Source organism: Stenella coeruleoalba (genome assembly GCF_951394435.1).
Source record: "Stenella coeruleoalba genome assembly, chromosome: 1".
In the NCBI taxonomy this organism is placed as follows: Eukaryota; Metazoa; Chordata; class Mammalia; order Artiodactyla; family Delphinidae; genus Stenella; species Stenella coeruleoalba.
The window spans coordinates 7,509,349-7,530,527 of record NC_137169.1 but is presented as its reverse complement, the minus strand read 5'-3'; the positions used below and the strand labels follow the sequence as shown (position 1 = coordinate 7,530,527).

Here is a 21,179-nt window from a genome sequence, read left to right as displayed (position 1 = left end):
CGATATCACAAGCAAATTCAGCCCCAGTAAGGATCTCCTATTAGATACTTTCAAGATCATTAGTACTTTGACTTTCTGAACCTCCTTTTCTGTTTCAGTGAAGTTAGTAGCATCAGCTGGATGGCCACTATAAAAGTACTGAGAAGGAAAAAGAAAAATATAGATCTTAGTAATGAACAAAGGTCTAGTCTCAAAAGAACACAGTGATCCAGAGTGTATATTTGAACAAGGTCAATCGATCACTTCTTTAAAAGTGCAGTGGGAGATTTTAGAGTAAAACTCATCACGATCTCCCCTACCTGGGCTACACCAATCTCTTGCATCATGACAGTCAACTGCTGTCTAGAGAAAATAGCCAACTGACCTGCATGATGTTGTCTTTTGACTTGTTCTGTGTGTATGCACAGATTCTGAGGGATTTTAAGTAGTAGTTAGATACTCACAGATGCTCTCAAAGTCTTTAGTAAGTGGAGATAATGCCATTTCTTGAGGGGAAGAACAGTATCTCTTGGCAGAAGGAACAAGTTTAATACAAACATCTCGCAACACATCTATGACAGACACAGATCTTCACAAATGGGAATGATTGTTTTCCATCTGCTTCTCTGTTCAGGTGATACTTGCTGCAGGGGAAGTTACCCACCAACACACTATCCATCCACCACACTGACATTTTCTGAGCACCTTTCACATTCCAGACATAGCGCTAAAACTTAGGAGTTAGAAACGTGAGTAACTCATAGGTTAACAGTGAAATCCCCTGAAATAATTCTTTTACTATGGTTAACAGAAACTATTTAAAAGTAACACAGCCTTTTACATTCTCTAGACCTCATTAACCAAATATCAACATGTCAGATGAATGTCAACTTAAGATAGGATTTTTATCAGAAGTTTCTTTTTTTCTGAACTATCTTGCCCCTCACCCCCAAACCTGATCTACTTGAAGATCTCAGCTGATGACAAATCCATCCTTCCAGTTGCTATAGTCAAGTACCTCAAATCATCCTAAACGCATTGTTTTTCTTTTCCCATACCCATCAGGAAGTCCTAATGGCTTCACCTTCAAAATACATACAGAATCCAACAATTTTTCGCTAGTTGGAAATTTTTAACTGACTTTTTCTAAATGCAAGAGGCTGCTTCTTAAGACCAAGGCTTCTTGGTACTTCTTTTTTTAAAAACTAATTTATTCATTTGGTTGCTCCGGGTCTTAGTAGCAGCAGGCGGGCTTGCAGGCTCCTTAGTTGCAGCACATGTGCTCCTTAGTTGTGGCTCCAGGGCTCCTTAGTTGCGGCACACGGGTCCCTTAGTTGTGGCATGTGAACTCTTAGTTGCAGTATGCATGTGGGACCTAGTTCCCTGACCAGGGATCGAACCCGGGCCCCCAGCATTGGGAGCGTGGAGTCTAACCCACTGTGTCACCAGGGAAGTCCCTGCTTGGTACTTCTGTGTCTTGAAATTATGCAACATTCTTAACGTAACTCCAGAAAACGGAATTCTGTTTCTTAATTGATAAGCATAACTTGAAGCAAAATTTAACCAGCACCTTAACCCATAACCTATAAAACTGAATTTTCATGCACATTTATGCTGTTATCATTTCCTCCAAAACCAAGTCACCAGAGTTAATTTCATTAAGAAACGTTTATCTATTTTTTAGCCCCTCATAACTTAGACAGCCATGATCAGCAATCGTCCCTCACAGACTGACAACACTTTCTGCTATAACCCATGTTTGCTCCGAGTGGAAAACTTTTGCTGAGCAACTTCATGGGGGATGCTTTGTTTTAGCGGTTCTCAATCTGCGACCTGGGCTTCAGAGGTACAAAGTCTCTGAAGTTGTAAGCAAAATGTTGGGCATGTGCACCTATGAGCAACTTTCTGGGAGAATGTAAAAGGAAGTCTGAGAAAATAAAAACATTAAGCATTACACTCATTAAATTTACTATAAGAAAAAAAATACTTGATGTTTGACATCCACTACCCTCCATTTAAAATTTAAAAAACAGGTCTTCCCTGGTGGTGCAGTGGTTGAGAGTCCGCCTGCCGATGCAGGGGACACGGGTTCGTGCCCCGGTCCGGGAAGATCCCACATGCCGCGGAGAGGCTGGCCCGTGAGCCACGGCCACTGAGCCTGCGTGTCTGGAGCCTGTGCTCCGCAATGGGAAAGGACACAACAGTGAGAGGCCCGCGTACCGCAAAAAAAAAAAAAAAAAAATTAAAGTTAGTCTTCACACGACTTTTTCCACAGCTGCTAAACCCTAGAAGTGAAAACTTTCTAATTACTAATTGAATTGAATTGAATATTGAATTTCTAAATGCTCATCTAATCTGAAAGCTTGGGTATATTCAATATACCATTAGTCTTCAATATATACTTTCTACTTAGATTAAAATTAAAGATATGTAAAAATGGAATTCCTAATTAGACATATGTCATAGTTAAACATTTCACTGGAGAAAGGTCAAAAAATTCCACAAAGAATTCTCTTCCTTTTTCTACTTTACTATAATTTTTTCTAAGTTAATATGGAACTGTTGGAAGATTGTTTTTGGGTGTCCCCATGCTCAGAGTTTGGATTTTATCCTGTAGGGAATGGGGATGTTTTAGAGGGCTTAAATAGGGAGTAATATATCAGTGCACTTTAGAAATAATTTTCAGGACTTCCCTGGTGGCACAGTGGTTAAGAATCCGCCTGCCAAGGCAGGGGACGTGGGGTTGAGCCCTGGTCCGGGAAGATCCCACATGCCGCAAGCAATGAAGCCCATGCACCACAACTACCGAGCCTGCGCTCTAGGGCCCGTGAGCCACAACTACTGAGCCCATGTGCCACAACTACTGAAGCCCACGTGCCTAGAGCCCATGCTCCGCAACAAAAGCAGCCACGGCTCACTGCAACTAGAGAAAGCCCACGCGCAGCAACAAAGACCCAACAGTCAAAAATAAAAATAAATAAATAACTTTATTTTTAAAAAATGCATTCGTATAATGGCATATTAAATAATGGGGCTATGAGTAAAACAAAGTAAGGCAAGAGGATAAGGAGTGTTGGAATTCTAAATAGGGTGGTCAGGAAAGGCCTCACCATGTGACATTTGAGCAAAGAATTAAAGGACACAAGGGAGTGAGCCATGCAGACACCTAAAGGAAAAATGTTCTAAGCAAAGGAAACAATGCAAAAGCCCTGAGGCAGAAGCAGGCCTGCCCAGTTCCAGGATCTCCAGCGAGATCAGAAGGGCTGAGCAGGAGTTAACAGAGGGAAGGAGTTTTGGTAGATGTCATCAGCGGTAAAAGGGAGCCACTGCAGGGTTTCTGAGCAGAGGAGTGACATGACCAAACATATTTTCAAAGGATCTCTCTGGCTGCTAAAGCTGACAACAGAATGTAGGGGGAACAGGGTGGAAGAAAGGAGACCAGATGGGAAGGTACTGCTGTAACCCGGGTGAGAGATGATGCTGACATGGACCAGGGTGGTAGCAGTGGAAGTGGTGAGAAGTCATTCGATTCTAGATATATTATAAAGGTAGAGCCAATGTGATTTGCTGATGGATGGAATGTGTGCTGCGAGAGAAAGAGGAGTCAAGAATGACTCCAAAAATTTTTGGCTTAAGCAACTAAAAAACTAGAGTTACCTTTAACTGAGAAGAGAAAGGTGGTCATGGAATAGGTTTAGGGGAGAAGATCAGTAGTTCAGCTTATAAAGAAGTTAAGTTTGGGATGTCTATTAAATATGCAAACAGTGGTGTTAAGTAGGTAACACAGAACAGAGCCCAGGTCAGGGGAGAGGACAAGAGAGTTACTAGATTTGCGGTCATCTGCATATAGATGGTATTTAAAGTTGTAAGACTGGATGACATTACCAAGAGAATGAGTGAGACAGAATGCAACAGCAGTGTGGGCATCACCGGGGAACTGGTTAGAAATACACAACCACAGGCCCTACCCTAGGTCTACTGAATCAAAATTTGCATCTTAACAAGATCCCCAGGTGATGTGTATACATCTTAAAGTTTGTAAAGCTCCACTGGTCCAGGTGAGAGATAATGAAGGGTAATAACAGGAGGGATGGTGTCAAGGGTTTACAAGTAGATGAGCTGAGTGAATGGAGGAGGGAAGGAGGTGAAGGGAGATTTCTGACTTAAGAGACCACTTAGATGGTGTGCCGAGAGTCAACAGAGAGTATTAGGGGAAGCACAGGTTGGGAGGTATGAAGGGAAAGCATAAAGAGACACACTACGGTTTTAAAGGTGCTGCTGAACTTGAGGTATACACAGGACATCCGAGTAGGGAGATCTAGTAGGTAGACAGAAAAAGAGAGAGACTAGAACCTGGCAGTAAAACCCAGAGACACTAAAGACTACCTTCAAGGAGATATCACGGTTAAAAGAAGGCTGTTTATTTGATTTGATTTTTTTTTTGAAGAACAGAATTAGAATGTTGGTTGGTTGAGGGAAAAGCACAATTAGGAAGCCACACAGCCTGCAAGAAAGCTAATAATTCATGGAGAAAAGTCCCTAAGGAGGCCACAAAGAAAGGATTTTTTTTTTAAGAAAGGATTTTAGGTACAAATTAAGAGCATAGCTTAAAAATAATGAGGAGAAATGAAAACATACATCTACACAAAGAATTGTATGGTTTGGCTTTATACGTAATAGCCAAAAGCTGGAAACAACTCAAATGTTAATCAAGAAATGAATGAATGAATGAAGTTTATTATTAGCTCAAATAATGGAATACTACTGAGCAATAAAAAGGAAGAAACTACTGATACAAATAACATGGATCAATCTGAAGAGACATTATTTTGAGTGAAAGAAGCCAGATACAAAAAAGAACACGCTATATGATTCCAGTTATATGAAATTCTAGAAAAGAATTTATAATGACAGAAGACAGATCAGTGGTTGCCTGGGGCGGGGGAAACTGACAACAGAAGGGCAGAAAGCTTCAGGGTTCCTGCTACGGAATCCTTATTTTTTCTCCTGTGCTCTTCACTGAATGGCAATACATTCACCCATTCTCTTTGGATGGGCTTGTTTCTCAAAAATAAATATCCAGTTATACTAATGTAACTATAATGATGGTGACAACTATAACAGTAACATTCGTTGAGTTCTTCCTGTGTGCCAAGCAATATACTAAGCACTCACGTGATCCTTACAACACTCCAATGAAGTAGGTACTATTATTCTTTTTCCCTAGCATATGAGGAAACTTAAGCTGAAAGAGGTTGATTAACTTGTTCAAGATCTCACAGCCTGTGTAACAACCTTGACTCTAAAAGTTCATGCTCTTAACCGTTACACAAGATTTACAATGGTACGTTATCTACTCGTAGACATTAGAAAGAGGTCCACGCATTCAGAGTGCCTTTGGCTCATGGTACTTCTTTTTTTTTTTAGATGTTGGGGGTAGGAGTTTATTAATTAATTAATTTATTTTTGCTGTGCTGTGTCTTCGTTTCTGTGCGAGGGCTTTCTCTAGTTGTGGCAAGCGGGGGCCACTCTTCATCGCGGTGCGCGGGCCTCTCACTATCGCGGCCTCTCTCGTTGCGGAGCACGGGCTCCAGACGCGCAGGCTCAGTAGTTGTGGCTCACGGGCCTAGTTGCTCCGCGGCACGTGGGATCCTCCCAGACCAGGGCTCGAACCTGTGTCCCCTGCATTAGCAGGCAGACTCTCAACCACTGTGCCACCAGGGAAGCCCCATGGTACTTCTTATTAGCCACTCAAGTTTCATCTGCCCCTGCATATTCCCTACCTAGTTGGAGCAGCTAGTGCTCTCTGGACTCCCATCCCAAGTCCAAGTTGAGGTGTCCTAAACCTTCCCAGCTGCCAAGTAGTATTTATCTGGTTTTCCAGTTATGACTCCCAGTTCTGAGGTTTTCTTCCCCAATGCTCTCTCCTGTGACTACCTACCTAACATTCATTCACCTTTCCCCAACATCTTCTCTTCCCTATTTCCCCTCCAGGCTTGTATTCTATTTTTGTTTGAGAACTGGAACCCAAACCAATTTCTCTTGTCTATGCACTAGGAATACTTTTTCATTGTCCATTAGCTCTAAAGAGAACTCAAAGGTATGTAAGAATACTCTCAGCATAGAACCGCTGAATCAGATTGTCACCGAGAAACAGCACGCAAATACAACGCACGTATGGTGAGGCCTTTCCTCCACCACTTCTAAGACTGTACACACTAAAACCAACATAAATGCCTAAATAGAACACCTTATTATCATCATCAAAATTAGGGGATGAACACAGTGAGAAAATGTTTATTCAGCAAGTTCTTCCAATGATGAAAGAAGTATATTTTCCAGTTTTGTTTTGTGTGGCACTGGCCCTAACTATTTGTCATTGAGAGTTCGATATTCCACAAAAACGTTGACGCTTCCACACATATTCACATGTCAAAAATTAGAGTTAATTATATTAACATGACAGCCACTTACTTTTACAAAGCAAATTCTGTGAATCTGAAGCGTTTTGCGAGGTAGGCTGTTGGAACCATTCCAACTGGTGTGTCAACAGCCTTCTCTAAGTTGGACTTAGAAGAGTGGTTTCACATGCAAATTGTAACTCTGAGAAACAATTTACGGTGATAAATTAAGACATTCTATGATTGGACAAACAATTCATTCTGGTGGAGTTCTACGGTAATCTTGGAAGTTTGTCCTGGGTGGCTGAAATATAATTAACTTTAAAGACAACACCTGAGAAACAATTTCGCCGTAAACCCTGATGTCGTCTTGTGGACTAATGACTTCAAGGAGATGGGCTGGGAACATGTGAAAATGTTTTAATTTTCTGAGTAACTTCTAGACTGTTGCCAACAGCTAGCAGTCTCTCCTCAAGAGGAGTGAGTGTCCCGCTTCCAGGAACATGGATCGTCTTTTATAGATTTGGAAATTACGGATTTCAGAAAAAAGAAAAGTGCCCCGCCAAGCCCAAGAAGCCTCTAGAAAAGGATTTTTTTTCCCCAGGGTGCACTCACTTGTTCCAGAGGCAAATTTACCGAGGTTTTCGGTTCCACAGAGAGAAACAGAAACAATGAAGGGGCAAGACTCCCTGTTCCAAACTTGAATGTGACCTAGCTTCAGGGACAGTTGTACCTTACCCTCAAAGACCCTAAGCAGTCCTGAGCTGACTCCACCAGAGACGGGTTTTTCAAGAGCTCTGGGAGGTGACTTACCTCCTCCTCAGGGCGGACCAGCCCGAGCTCTCCGAGAGACGCTCCGCAGCCCGGACGCTAATGAGGGTAACACCCGCGGCCGCGCCCTCATTGGCTCCAGGAGGCCGGAAGTGCGTGCGTCTGACGGAAGTGCTCCTCTTCTACGCGTCCGCCGAGCGGGGCCCCTCAGGTAGGCGGGGCCCCTGGCTCCGAACTCTGGGACCGAGTGGTGGGTGGAGGCGGAGAAGGGACCCCGAGGGCCTGAGGAGGTGGTTCGGTTTCTGGTCGGGAAAAGCGGAAGAGTTTCGGAGGCAGCGGATTCCCGGCGACCTCTGGTGGCAGTCGGGCCTAGTCGAGCCGGCCGCCGCACGACCCAAATGCGGGAGCTTCATGTTCCCCGTTGGGAGATGGAATTTGGGGTTGTGATCGGGGCTGCTCCCTGACCGCTGACTCCCTGTCCGGATGGTTGAGGTCCAGACGCTGCTCACTTCCAGCCGGGAAAATGTATGCGCTCCTTTTCCGTGGTTTTGGATATGACAACTTTCTTCAAGGCAGATCCGGGTGCGGGGTTTTCCTGAGTAACACTCTCGGCCTCACTAGAAAAAAACCTCAGAAAGACTGCCAGAGGCACAGTCGCAAGAGAAAACGGGTTTCTCCCCCTCCTCCACACCCCCTCCCGCCCCTATGATGTCGTCCTAGAAAGAGAGGGTGTGTTTCAGTTGCAGGCTGCCCAAGTGGCAGTTACTGGGACTGCTTTAGGTATACGTTTATGTATAGTAAATAAAACCACTTTTTAATGGTTTCCCTTTTCCCAGCCAGCTCCACCCCCAGGTGGTTTGAACTTTGAGCCTCTTATAGTCCTGATGAACAGTTTCGCTTTCCTCAAGTTTAAGACACTTGGAACTTCAAGAATTGGAGGTTTATGCAATTTGAGACCGGTCCGCACTGAGCAGAGTTCAGAGGATTAAGAGACAGGTGAGCATGAATGAGTACCTTAATTCTCAAAAATTAAGTTTTTGGGCTTCCCTGGTGGCGCAGTGGTTAAGAGTCCCCCTGCCGATGCAGGGACACGGGTTCGTGCCCCGGTCCGGGAAGATCCCACGTGCAGCGGGGCGGCTGGGCCCATGAGCCATGGCCGCTGAGCCTGCGCGTCCGGAGCCTGTGCTCCACAACGGGAGAGGCCACAGCAGTGAGAGGCCCGTGTACTGCAAAAAAAAAAAAAAAAAAAAACTTACAGTTTTTGAAGAATAATTTTGCAGTTTCGGTAAAAGGTGCACCACCTTTATTGAATACTAGGTGGTGCCCGTGAGTTAATCTTTCTGGGATAAATCTCAAATAATGTAGCATGAGGGTAAGGTTTTTAAAGCATCTTCATCTTCTCTGAAATTCATTTAGAATAGCTTTACCTCCTTACAGTACGTTGTGCCTTTATACAGTTCATTCAGTTATCGAATATGTAGTCTGTATTAAGTGCTGAAGAGGCTAAGAAAGGAATCAGACCCATTTCTGCTCTCAGTTTACAGTCTGGAGAGGAAGACAGACAAATAAACAACAAGCTATGATGAAATCACATATAATTCAAGGCAGACATAGTGTTAAATGGAGACTAAGACGTAGAATGCTGTGGCAAAAGCAATCAATTATCATTATTCATTTACCATTTATTTATTCAATACCTTCTATCTGCCCAGCATTGTGCTAGACGCTGGTGTATAAAGAAAATGTAAAATCCCTACTCTCAAATAACTCACAATGTAGTGATTGGGAGGGAACCAAGGAAGGCATTATGGAGAAGGTGAAACTTGACCTTGAAGGATGGATGACTTGGCCTTGATAAGTAGAAGAAAATGCAGGCTCAAAAGAGAAGGATGAGGATTTCCCTGGTGGCGCAGTGGTTAAGAATCCGCCTGCCAATGCAGGGGACACAGGCTCGATCCCTGGTTCAGAAGATCCCATATGGTGCGGAGCAACCAAGCCTGTGCGCCACAACTACTGAGCCTGCACTCTAGAGCCTGCACGCCACAACTACTGAGCCCGAGTGCCTAGAGCCCGTGCTCCGCAACAAGAGAAGCCACCGTAATGAGAAGCCCACGCACCGCAATGAAGAGTAGCCCCCACTCGCCACAACTAGAGTATGCCCGTGCACAGCAACAAAGACCCAACGCAGCAAAAAAAAATAAGTAAAATTTTTTTTTTTTTTGCAGTACGCAGGCCTCTCACTGTTGTGGCCTCTCCCGTTGCGGAGCACAGGCTCCGGACGCGCAGGCTCAGTGGTCATGGCTCACAGGCCTAGCCGTTCCGCAGCATGTGGGATCTTCCCGGACCAGGGCACAAACCCGCGTCCCCTGCATCGGCAGGCGGACTCTCAACCACTGCGCCACCACGGAAGCCCTACCCAGTCTTTTTTTTTTAAAAAAAAAAAGAGAAGGATGAGCTTCTTCTCTGTCCCTTTAATCTTGCCTCAGGTAGTTTCTTGGCTACTCCTCCCTTGATTAGCAGCTATTCAGAATCCACCCTTTGGAACTCAGGGAAGGTCTCGAAGGCTGGAGTCTTACCTGTAAGAAATGGTGGACAGGGAGTTCCCTGGTGGCACAGTGGTTAAGAACCTGCCTGCCAGTGCAGGGGACACGGGTTCGATCCCTGGTCCAGAAAATCTCACATGCCGAGGAGCAACTAAAGCTGTGTGCCACAACTACGGAGCCTGTGCTCTAGACCCCATGAGCCACAACTACTGAAGCCCGTGCTCCACAATGAAGAGAAGCCACCGCAATGAGAAGCCGGGGAACCCCAACAAAGAGTAGCCCCTGCTCGCAACAACTAGAGAAAGTCGGTGTGCAGCAATGAAGACCCAACACAGCCAAAAATAAATAAATTTTTTTTAAAAAGAAATTGTAATAACAAAAACCTTATTTCTGATATTAACAAAAAATACAAGATAGCTAAGAACACCCAGTGTTTAAAGCCTTTGTGAATAAAATAATACTTTTTTTTAAATTAGAGATCATAAAAGAAAGCTTTGATAAGTGGAGAGATATATTGCTTGATTGGAAGTTTCAAATTTTAAGGATACAGATTTTCTCCATATTAATTTTAATGTAACCCCTGTCAAAATTTCAACTGAGGGACTTCCCTGGTGGTACAGTGGTTAAGAATTCGCCTGCCAACGCAGGGGACACTGGTTCGAGCCCTGGTCCGGGAAGATCTCGCCCATGCACTACAGCTACTGAAGCCCGCGTGCCTAGAGCCCATGCTCCACAACAAGAGAAGCCACCGCAGTGAGAAGCCCATGCATTGCAACAAAAGGTAGCCCCTGCTCGCCACAACTAGAGAAAGCCTGCGTGCAGCAACGAAGATCCAATGAAGCCCAAAATAAATCAATAAAATAAAATTAAAAAATTTCAATTGAATTTTTTTTGGAATTTGTCAAAATGATTCTTAAATTCATCTAGAAGGGAAAATGTACAAGTATAGTCAAGAATTTTGGGGAAAAAAAACAATAATAGAGCCAACTCCTTATCAGTCATCAGTATACACCAGCTCTAAAGCTATAATAATTAAAATAGTAAAGTAATGCCTTAGGACCAGAATATTATCAATGAAACAGACTTGAGTCTGTTTCTATTGAGTCTCAATTAAAGGTAGCATAAATAAATACTAGTAAACAGTGTTGGGGCAGTTGGCTATCCATTTGAAAGAAAATAAAAGTTAGATCCCTACTTCACAGCATTAACAAAAAAATAGTATATTTTTGGGAATTCCTTGGCAGTCCAGTGGTTAGGACTTGGTGTTCTCACTGCCATGGGCCCGGGTTCAGTCCCTGGTCAGTGAACTAAGATCCCACAAGCCCCACGGTGCAGCCAAAAACAAAAACAAAATAGTATATTTTAAAAAATCTTGAGATGGTCAGGACTTGCTTTCATGGGACACAAAACTAAGAAAACATAGAGGAGAACATAGGTTTGGCCATTAAAAATAATAATTTACCATAACAAAAAATGCCATAAATAAAATTTAAAGCCAGGAGACAAGAGATAATATTTGCAACATAATTGCAAGGACTTTATATCCATGTTATATAAATCAGTAAGAGAAAGATAATCCAGTAGAAAAATGGGCACATTTCCAAAGAAGAAATTCACATCAAAAGTTGTTCATTGGGTTTCCCTGGTGGCGCAGTGGTTGAGAGTCCGCCTGCCGATGCAGGGGACACGGGTTCGTGACCCGGTCCGGGAGGATCCCACATGCCATGGAGCAGCTGGGCCCGTGAGCCATGGCCGCTGAGCCTGCGCATCCGGAGCCTGTGCTTCGCACCGGGAGAGGCCACATCAGTGAGAGGCTCGCGTACCACAAAAAAAAAAAAAAAAAGTTGTTCATGGCCACAAGTCATTAGGTAAATGCACCTAAAGACCAATAAGATAATACTAGGAGTATTCTGAGTCCTGGAGTGTACTTATTAAGAATGAAAAAGAATGTTAAAATGAATCTTGTAAAGCAGAGTCACGCCTGATCTGTTTCTTTATAAATCTGTATTTTTATCTATCAAATATGTTTAAAGTAAGATAGACTAATAGTTAAGACTTCTAATTAATTTGTGAATTCAATTAAGAAGACTCCCAGGCATTTTTGTGGGGTGTTACTACTATATGCGTTTCACCTTTTATATATAAATTGAGATTTTTTTTTGCACGACAATCTTCCCCACACCTGTAGCTCAGAAAGAGTATAGCCAATTTTTTTTTGGCTGTACCACGCAGCATGCGGGATCTTAGTTCCTAGACCAAGGATCGAACCAGCACCCCTTGCAGGGTAAGCGCAGAGTCTTAACTACTGTATTGCCAGGGAAGTCCCCACCACTTTTTTGTGTGTGTGTATGTGTATAGCCTACTTTAAATTGCTTTATTGTTCTACTTAGTAAAATGGCTTCCAGAGGAAAGACAGAGACAAGCAAATTAAAGCAGAACTTAGAAGAACAGTTGGATAGACTAATGCAGCAATTACAGGACCTGGAGGAATGCAGGTAATAGTATAATTGTGTGCTGCTATGCTGTAAAATGGCTTTTGTCTCCTGCAGCTAGATTATAAGCTCCATGTGTGCAGGCCCATGTGTGATTTTGGTTTCCCCTGTAGTGTTCTTCACAGTGCTTTGTCTGCTGGAGAAATAAACTCAGTACTGGCTTTGGAGTTAAAAAGGCTGGAATACTGAAAGTATTTAGATTAATTTCAAAGTGAATGTGAACTTGGGCTAAATATTTAACCACCTTAAGTTTCCATTTCCTTGAGTATGAAATGGAAATAATAACACCCATCTTGTCTTCAGTATTTGAAGTAGCCCTGCCTGGTATCAAGCTGAGAAGGTACTGCTTGAACTTCTGGTGTGTCTTCAGCCTTAACTGCTCAAAGAAATAAGACTGCTCATTGCCTTTTTAACAACCTGGAAAGACTATTGTAACTATTGCAGATGAGGGAACAACACAATGCTTGGCCCAAAGCAGGCACTAGATAAATGGGAGCTGTTTTGTAGTAAATGTTTAATAAATGGCTTGTTTGGAGTACTCAGATGGCAAGTACTGCATTGCTGTTGTATTTCAAGGTGCATAAAATTTTACCTACCATTAATGATAATGATGGTAATAATAACAGCTATTTATTAAGTACCTATTATGTGCCAAGTACTTTCCATATTTCATTTAATGCTCATAGCAACCCTATAAAGTAAGTACTATGATTATCTACAGCTTATACAATAGATAAAAAAAACTCAGACTTGGCTAGTCAAATATTTTGCCCAAGGTTATACCATTGATTCAGAGACTGCTTAAAAGGAAGTTATTATGTGGTTTGTTTGTTAAGTCTGTCTCATTTTGGTTTAAAAAAAAAAATAAGTTTAATTGTCAGAATTGCAGGAAAACGCCCACACTAATGTCTGAACACATCCATCATTAGTATTTTGATATTTCCTTTCAGCCTTTTTCCCCCAGGATATTTTTTGTATATATATGTATCTGAAGTCTTAGTGTATAAATACTACGATTGTTTTTTTCTTTTGGAACTCTATATTTTTCTATATTATGTTCACTGTACTTCAGAGAGGAACTTGATACAGATGAATATGAAGAAACCAAAAAAGAAACTCTGGAACAACTAAGTGAATTTAATGATTCACTAAAGAAAATTATGTCTGGAAATATGACTTTGGTTGATGAACTAAGTGGAATGCAACTGGTAAGCATAATTTACTTACATTGGTGACACAGTTTGGTTTTTGTTGTTGTTTTTTTCCAGTAAGTATATTTAAGATAGAAAATGTACCCTCTTTGGGGTTTAACTTCTAGAGGAATGTCTACTTATGGATAAAACAGCATTTGCTTCCAGATCTTCATCTAGTTATATATTTGACTCCAGTGACATGCATAGAAATAGCAAATGGATACTAAAGTTGTAATACTGTTTGAGGAACAAAGAAGACCTATTAAGAATTGAAGACCTATCAATCAAATATTGTAATATCTGCTTTGTTGGACTATTTTGGTTAGTTTTCACCTTCTTGTATTTCTAGGCTATCCAGGCAGCTATCAGCCAGGCCTTTAAAACCCCAGAGGTCATCAGATTGTTTGCAAAGAAACAACCAGGTCAGCTTCGGACAAGGTTAGCAGAGGTAAAGTTTCTTTAAATTGATCCAGTCCCTGTATGTATTTCTTTTCTCAGCCCAAGAATTTGCTCATTATGTTATTCTAAAGTTTAAAAATTGGTCATTTGAAAATGTACAACACCAAGAGTGAACCCTAGGGACTTCCTTGGCAGTCCAGTGGTTAATACTCTGTGCTCCCAGTGAAGGGGGCCCGGGTTCAATCCCTGGTCAGGGAACTATATCCTGCGTGCCGCAACTAAAAGAGCCCGCACGCCGCAACGAAGACCCGGCGGAGCCAAATAAATAAATAAATAAATAATTTTTAAAAATAAATTAATTACATTTAAAAAACAAAAAGAGTGAACCCTAACGTAAAGTATGGACTTTGGGTGATTACGATGTGTCAGTGTAGGTTCATCAGTTGGAACAAATGTACCACTCTGGTGGGGATGTTTATAATGGGGATACTATGCATGAGTGAGGGCAAGGGGTATATGAGGAATCTCTGTACCATTTGCTCAATTTACTGTGAACCTAAAACTGCTCTAAAAGATAGTCTATTTCAAAAAACTAGTCAGTTGACTTTAAAGCCACAACCCACAACTAGGTTTCTGACAAAATTAGTCCTTTGAGCAGTTGTTGTTGATAACAAATAGAGGTTTAACCAGCATATGGCAGTTTAAATTGCTACTGACTGCTTCTGCTACAACTTCACATTTAAAGTTTTACTATTTATTTCTGGAGCTCTGAATTGAAATCCCATCTAGCATTCATTAGCAGCCATGCTTTATGCATGTGTGGCCTTTCCCATCTAAGAATTTCAAACATCTTTATAAACCTGACACTTGAGGAAGTCTGTTTATAGACTTGAATATAGTTAAGACATTAATAAGTTATTTGCAGCCATTGGTAACTTAATAGCATAGTGGTTAAGAGCATGGATTTGGATCAAACTGTTTGGATTTGTACCCCTGTTCTACTGTGGACGTATGTGACGTTGGGGAAGTTATTTTCTTCAACCTCTTTTTTTTTTTTTTTCTTCTTTTTTCTTTCTTCGGCCGCACCATGCGGCATGTGGGATCTTAGTTCCCCGACCAGGGATCGAACCCGCGTCCCCTGCATTGGAAGGCGGATTCTTTACTACTGGACCACCAGGGAAGTCCTTCTTTAACTTTTTTTTGTGCCTGTTTCCCCATTTGTAAAAAGGCAGTAATGATAGTCCCTACCTCTTATGGTTGTTATGAGGTTTAAATGGAGTAAAATGTGTAAAGCACATAGAATAGTACCAAAGCATAGTACATGCTATCAATGTTTCTGATGGTAGAGGTGATATTTAACCAAAGTTCCAGGAGATCTGTTACCAGTTGTCTCATTCAGGCCTTTAGACCACACTTCAGTTTAACGAAATAGAATTCTTAGAGGATAGCTCCTCTTTAAAGAAGCTGTTGACCTACTAATTCCTCAGTAGAGTTTATAACTAAGACAATGGTTATGATTAGTATCAAGATTTATTAGAACTGTGTAATAACATTTCTATCATGTTTGCCTTGAGTTGTTTCTATAGTTCTTTATAATATTAATTGGTAGAGGACCTTTTCTTTAAAAAGTACATCTGAAAAGCTTGATTTTATGCAAAGAATGCTTTTAACTTAAATACCATATGCTTTGCATTCATCTATTACAGATGGATAGAGATCTCATGGTAGGAAAGCTGGAAAGAGACCTGTATACTCAGCAGAAAGTGGAGATACTAACAGCTCTCAGGAAACTTGGAGAGAAGGTACTTGTATTTAATTTAATATATTAGGTATAAAGAAAAAGTGTGAAGTATTTGGTATAGAATTTCTTGATCTGTGATTTAGTTTGTGGTCCTAAGACTTTTTTTTTTTTTTTTTTGCGGTATGCGAGCCTCTCACTGTTGTGGCCTCTCCCGTTGCGGAGCACAGGCTCCGGACGCACAGGCTCAGCAGCCATGGCTCACGGGCCCAGCCGCTCCGTGGCCTGTGGGATCTTCCCAGACCGGAGCACGAACCCGTGTCCCCTGCATCGGCAGGCGGACTCTCAACCACTGCGCCACCAGGGAAGCCCCTAAGACATTCTTAACAGTGATTCCTAGAGCCACTTTGTTCACATTTGAACTCAGTCCTTTGGGTTTTGTTCTGTTTGTTTAGCTGACTGCAGATGATGAGGCCTTCTTGTCAGCAAACGCAGGTGCTATACTCAGCCAGTTTGAGAAAGTCTCTACAGACCTTGGTGAGTACCCTCGTATTTCTGAAAGCTGGACATGAATTACTGCTCTAGATTGACAGATGGCACGGGTGAGATAAAATGATGGCCTTTTCTTGAGTTTAGAGGTGAAACCAGAATTGTTTTCTTTATAAACCGCTTTTTAATGGGTTTGTTTTGCAATACTATTTAATTAAAAATAATCAAATTAATATAGCCTAATGCTTTAAAATATTTCAGCTAAATGTAAATATAAAAGTAAACTAAAATGTTACATGTTCTATTTCATACCCTAATTAAAGTAAGTATTTGTAACCAATAAATTGCCCTATGTGGCTTAGTTGTTTGTGCAGGGAAGGAAATTGTCGTGGCAGTGGGGAGGGTCAGGGATAATGCGCTGATAATAAAAACTCGTTTCATTTTCTGTTTTTTCATCTACGTGATAGATTTTCCTCTCTTTACCTGGAACTATAAATGCATTTGAAATGACATTTCTGTTTATTATGTGTCTTTCTCCTTAGGCTCTGGCGACAAAGTTCTTGCTTTGGCAAGTTTTGAGGTTGAAAAAACGAAAAAATGACATGGTGTGAAAACTTAGGACATTGATCGCATTCTTGTTGTAAATGGCATTTTTCTTCCGGGGATTCTGAGTCATGGCAAAGAAGTCAAGAGATTCATGAAGTGTATTAATAACCTAAGAAAAGGTGACAGAAAAACATACTTAAGGCTTTTGTTTATGCCCTTCGTCATTGTGCTTTGTGTAGGGGTACCCACTTCTGTGATCCTGGACTTGTTGGGATGGAGGGGCTCACTGGACCTTATTCATTATGATTTGTCTGTTTAAGAGAAAACAAAATAGTGTCTCTGCCTGTCTTTATTGAGCCTCCTTGTTTTTAGATGCTGGTAGTAAATGAAAAGATGTGAACTGATGATTCTTTTCTGCTCATAATTTATCCCCACTTGTTGGAGTAAATAATGTAGCAACATCAACAGACCTCATATGTGTTCACAGAACTTTAGAGTTCTGAGTGATCTTAGAATCATTTTCATTTTACAAACAAGGAAAGTAAGGCTCAGAAAGAGCAAGTGACTTTCTTAAAGTCACATTAGAGACAGAGCTGGGAATAAGACTTGGGTGTCCTGTCAGTTTAGTGTCCATTGAGTTTTATTTCTTTATTTTGTGCTGCTTTTAAAAAATAATTCCCACATATCGGTATAAGTCCGTATTTATGAAAATTCAATGTCCCCAAAAAAGTTGTCACTGAGTGACCATTCCCCAGCCCGTAAGCTCTCAGTATGAATGGTGCCCATTGTGTCTCTGAGTTTTGAGCTTGGAACAATGGGAGCCCTGTTGAGAGTCTCCTGAAGTAACTTAACCTCCTGCGTTGTTTCACCAGGGAAGCAATTGGAAGTGGCAGCTCGAGGCCCTCCCTGTGTGTGACCTCTTTGCTGAAACCCAGAGGGTGGTGACTGTAAACTACTATTTACTCTTCAGTTTTGGGAGAAACACAGAATAAGTTATGAGAAGAAGCCGGTTTCTCTCCTGAGTGTTTATGTCTCTCTGCATGCTCAGATATATAGATTTTTCCCATATGCATGTACGTCACCTTATTTCCTAGGCTCTGGCCACTTTATATTCTTTCACATTTTTCTCAATATTCTTTTTCTTTAGACTTTATACAAATTAAAAACATTTTTAAAGCTTCTTGTGTACTGTAAACTCTACTAGGTGCTCTGCCAACTGGACAAATTAGGGGACCTCAGCTACATTAATGCCTTATTTGGAACTTTTAATGGGTAATTTTTTATATATTGGTTTATGATGGTCACAAACTCGTTAAATTGTGACAAACTAAGAAAAAGCAAATTACCTGTTATTCATCTAGGGCTTTATGGTCAATCACCATTATTTCATTATTCTGTGTGTTTTTTTTAACCAAAGTGAAATTCACATGACCATTTAAAATTCATCATTTTAAAGCGTGCAGTTCAATGGCATTCAGTACATTCACAGTGTTGTGCAATGACCACCATTATCTAGTTGCAAAACATTTTCATCCCCCACAAAGGAGACCCCATACTTACTAAGCAGTCATTCCCTCCTCCTTCCAGTCCTCTAGCGACCAGTAATCTACTCTCTGTCTCCATGGATTTACCTATTCAGGATATTTCATATAAATGGGATCATATAGTATGTGACCTTTTGTGTCTGGCTTCTTTCACTTAGCGTAATATTTTTTAGTTTAATCCACATTGTAGTGTGTATCAGTACTTTGTTCGTTCTAATGGCTGAAAATATTCCCTTGAGTGGATACCACTTTGTGTTTATCCATTTATCTCTTGATGAACATTTGGGTTTTTTCCACTTTTTGGCTATTGTGAATAGTGCTGCCGTTATGAACGTTAGTGCCTAAGTATTTGTTTAAATATCCCTTTTCAATTCTTTTGGGTATATACCTAGGAACAGAATTACTGTTTGGGTTTTGTTTTAATTCATAGCAAGATTCCCTTCCAGTAGTAGTAAGACAAGGAAAATTAGGAATATTTTATATTTGAAAGAGGCCTAAATGAATCTGGAGTCCTTAATTTTGGTTTCCCTTAAACTTTCTGTAAGACTAACCTCAGTGAAATATTTTGTCATTAATCACATTAATATATTCATTTTGTAAGTGATGACTAGTACTTAATTTAAAATTAACCTTCGTTTCAAAGTGGCCAGGTTTGCAGTGCCTAGCAAGACACTGTCAGTCATGGCCGTGTGACCTTTGGTAGATGACAATATATATATATATTTTTGGTGACAATATTTTTTGAGCCTCATTTTCCTCATCTGTTCAGTGGGGATCATAGGAGCTAACTACTACATAGGATTACTGTGCATTCCCCTCTCTTTCTTAATGTAGAAAGCTTTACATTGGGGTTAATCCACAATTTAATAGTTTTTTCAAGGGCCATATGATATGTTTATCACAAATTTGGTAACTTAGAAAAATAATTTGAAAAGTCTATACAACTATAGTTATTAAATGACTTGTAAACTATGTTCATGTTATGTTCATATTTTGCTATATTTAATCTTCTGGTTTTTTAGACCTCTTGGGAGGTCTCAGACTGCAATAACTAATGCTAAGGCAGCTTTTTGACATCCTTGGGTCAAGCTAATATTTTAAGGGAAAGAATTCCTGCATTTTTCAAAGAACTGGGGTTGCCGCAGAAATAAATTCCAATGATCAAGTGTCCAACCTGGCTGTTTAATGAAATCTAATAATTTAAAACAATTTCTCTTTCAGTGTTTTGCTTTGTTTTTATCCTGTGAGTGTTAAGTTAGGTAGAGGAAGAAATCAAGCAGTAGAATGAGTTGTTTCCAGGAACGAGTTGGAGTTGGGACAGATGGGTTGTTAACTTTGGTCGATAGGCCTTTTATTGAAGACACTCAGCCAAAGAATGGTCATCTTAGGCAAAATAAAAGACTGTGCAAATCCACCATCGGAATAGTATCTTATTACAGTGACCGGTGGATAGTTTGAAATTATTACAGAAAAAATAAACCCAGACCATTTTGCCTAGAGCTTTTCAATCGCTTTCCTGTCCACTTTTTTTTCTTGTCTTTTCATTACTAAGACCAAAGAACACTCTTCTTTGCCTCTCAAATTGTTTTTCAGCATTAATATGTAAATTAAAACTGTCAGCACTCCCACAGACCCCCGTGAACAAGCTGTATAATTGCTTCCAGTCTGTGTGGCCCTGGAATTGAAAAGATTTAGGAACTGGGGAAACTAGTACTTAATATTTTCATTAAGTTGCAAAAAGCAGGTTAGAAATATGGCTCTACTAGATATCACCCTAGAATATGGCCTTTTGACATCCTCACTCATTTTCTTTTTGAAAGCCCCTCTCCCTGCTCACACTAATAGCAAGGTGGAAAGACTGTAATGCTGAAAGGACCTCAAACACAAGGGGTTAGTGACATTCTTAAGAGCTTACAATGCAAAGTCCATGCTGTTCCAAGCAGAGGACCAGGAAAGTTGAGTGGTTTGAGGCTGTCAGTTGGTAGCTTCCTAACGCTTGGTTGTTTTCCTCTGAGCATCACATTCCTTACAGCCTCAGACAATGGACTACGATTAAAAATAAACAAGTAGGGCTTCCCTGGTGGTTCCCTGGTGGCGCAGTGGTTGAGAGTCTGCCTGCCGATGCAGGGGACACGGGTTCATACCCTGGTCCGGGAGGATACCACATGCTGAGGAGCGGCTGGGCCTGTGAGCCATGGCCGCTGAGCCTGCGTGTCGGGAGAGACCACAACAGTGAGAGGCCCGTGTACCACAAAATAAAATAAACAAGTAAAAAATATTTTCTATAAAGGAGGTCAAGGAGAACCACCAATTTCCTTTTGAGTTAAGAAAGAAGACAGGGACTTCCCTGGTGGTGCAGTGGTTAAGAATCCACCTGCCAATGCAGGGGACACGGGTTTGAGCCCTGGTCCAGGAAGATCCCACATGCGAAGCAACTAAGCCCGTGCGCCACAACTACTGAGCCTGAGCTCTAGAGCCCATGAGCCACAACTACTGAGCCTGCGTGCCACAACTACTGAAGCCCGTGCACTTAGAGCCTGTTCTCCGCAACAAGAGAAGCCACTGCAATGGGAAGCCCGCACACCACAAAGAAGAGTAGCCCCCACTTGCTGCAACTAGAGAAAGCCTGTGCGCAGCAATGGAGACCCAACGCAGCCAAAAATTAATTAATTAAAAAACAAAAAGAGGAAGATAATGCTAGTAAGAGTCTTTTCTAAGATTATGCATCAGTCACAGGTCCTCTGTCCTCAGCTTCTGGCAACTGTGACTGAACTTCTGAAGCCTTCCCACAAGAACCTCTGATTTTGTGTTTCAGTCATAATTTCAATACCTGGTTTAAGAGTTTAAGTTATTGTAATTATGTCTGTTCATTCTAAAATGTCTTAGTTCAAGTACTATTTTTTTGTTGCTGCTAAATTGTCATATATATAAGAAGAGTTCAGTGATTTTTTTGGCTTGTATGAAAACCTGATTCTTTTAGGCCTGGCCTTATTCCTGCAATACTCGTAAACCAGGCAGGCCAAGTTGAAAACTGAGGCAGTGACCCTCGATGATAATTTAAAAAATAGGTAATCTAGGTAAAAG

General features: G+C 41.2%; 1 protein-coding gene across 4 annotated transcripts; it reads left to right on the top strand.

Annotated features, from left to right (window-relative positions):
• Window positions 1–8,008: 8,008 nt before the first annotated feature.
• Window positions 8,009–19,737, top strand: LZIC (leucine zipper and CTNNBIP1 domain containing; the record flags this gene model as incomplete). Of its 4 annotated transcripts, XR_013831716.1 has the most annotated exons (9): window positions 8,009–8,147; window positions 12,085–12,189; window positions 13,259–13,394; window positions 13,729–13,827; window positions 14,887–14,955; window positions 15,485–15,580; window positions 15,972–16,053; window positions 16,548–16,730; window positions 17,424–19,737. XR_013831716.1 is itself a non-coding variant. In XM_079946301.1 (8 exons), 7 exons carry the CDS (start codon window positions 12,089–12,091, stop codon window positions 16,604–16,606), a joined length of 642 nt encoding a protein of 213 aa, XP_079802427.1. In that variant the 3' UTR covers window positions 16,607–17,314. The 4 variants fall into 4 exon arrangements, 3 of the variants coding, with proteins under 3 accessions (XP_079802427.1, XP_079802428.1, XP_079802429.1); XM_079946301.1 differs by lacking the exon at window positions 17,424–19,737 and having other exon boundaries at window positions 16,548–17,314; XM_079946302.1 differs by lacking the exons at window positions 14,887–14,955; window positions 17,424–19,737 and having other exon boundaries at window positions 16,548–17,314.
• Window positions 19,738–21,179: the final 1,442 nt, after the last annotated feature.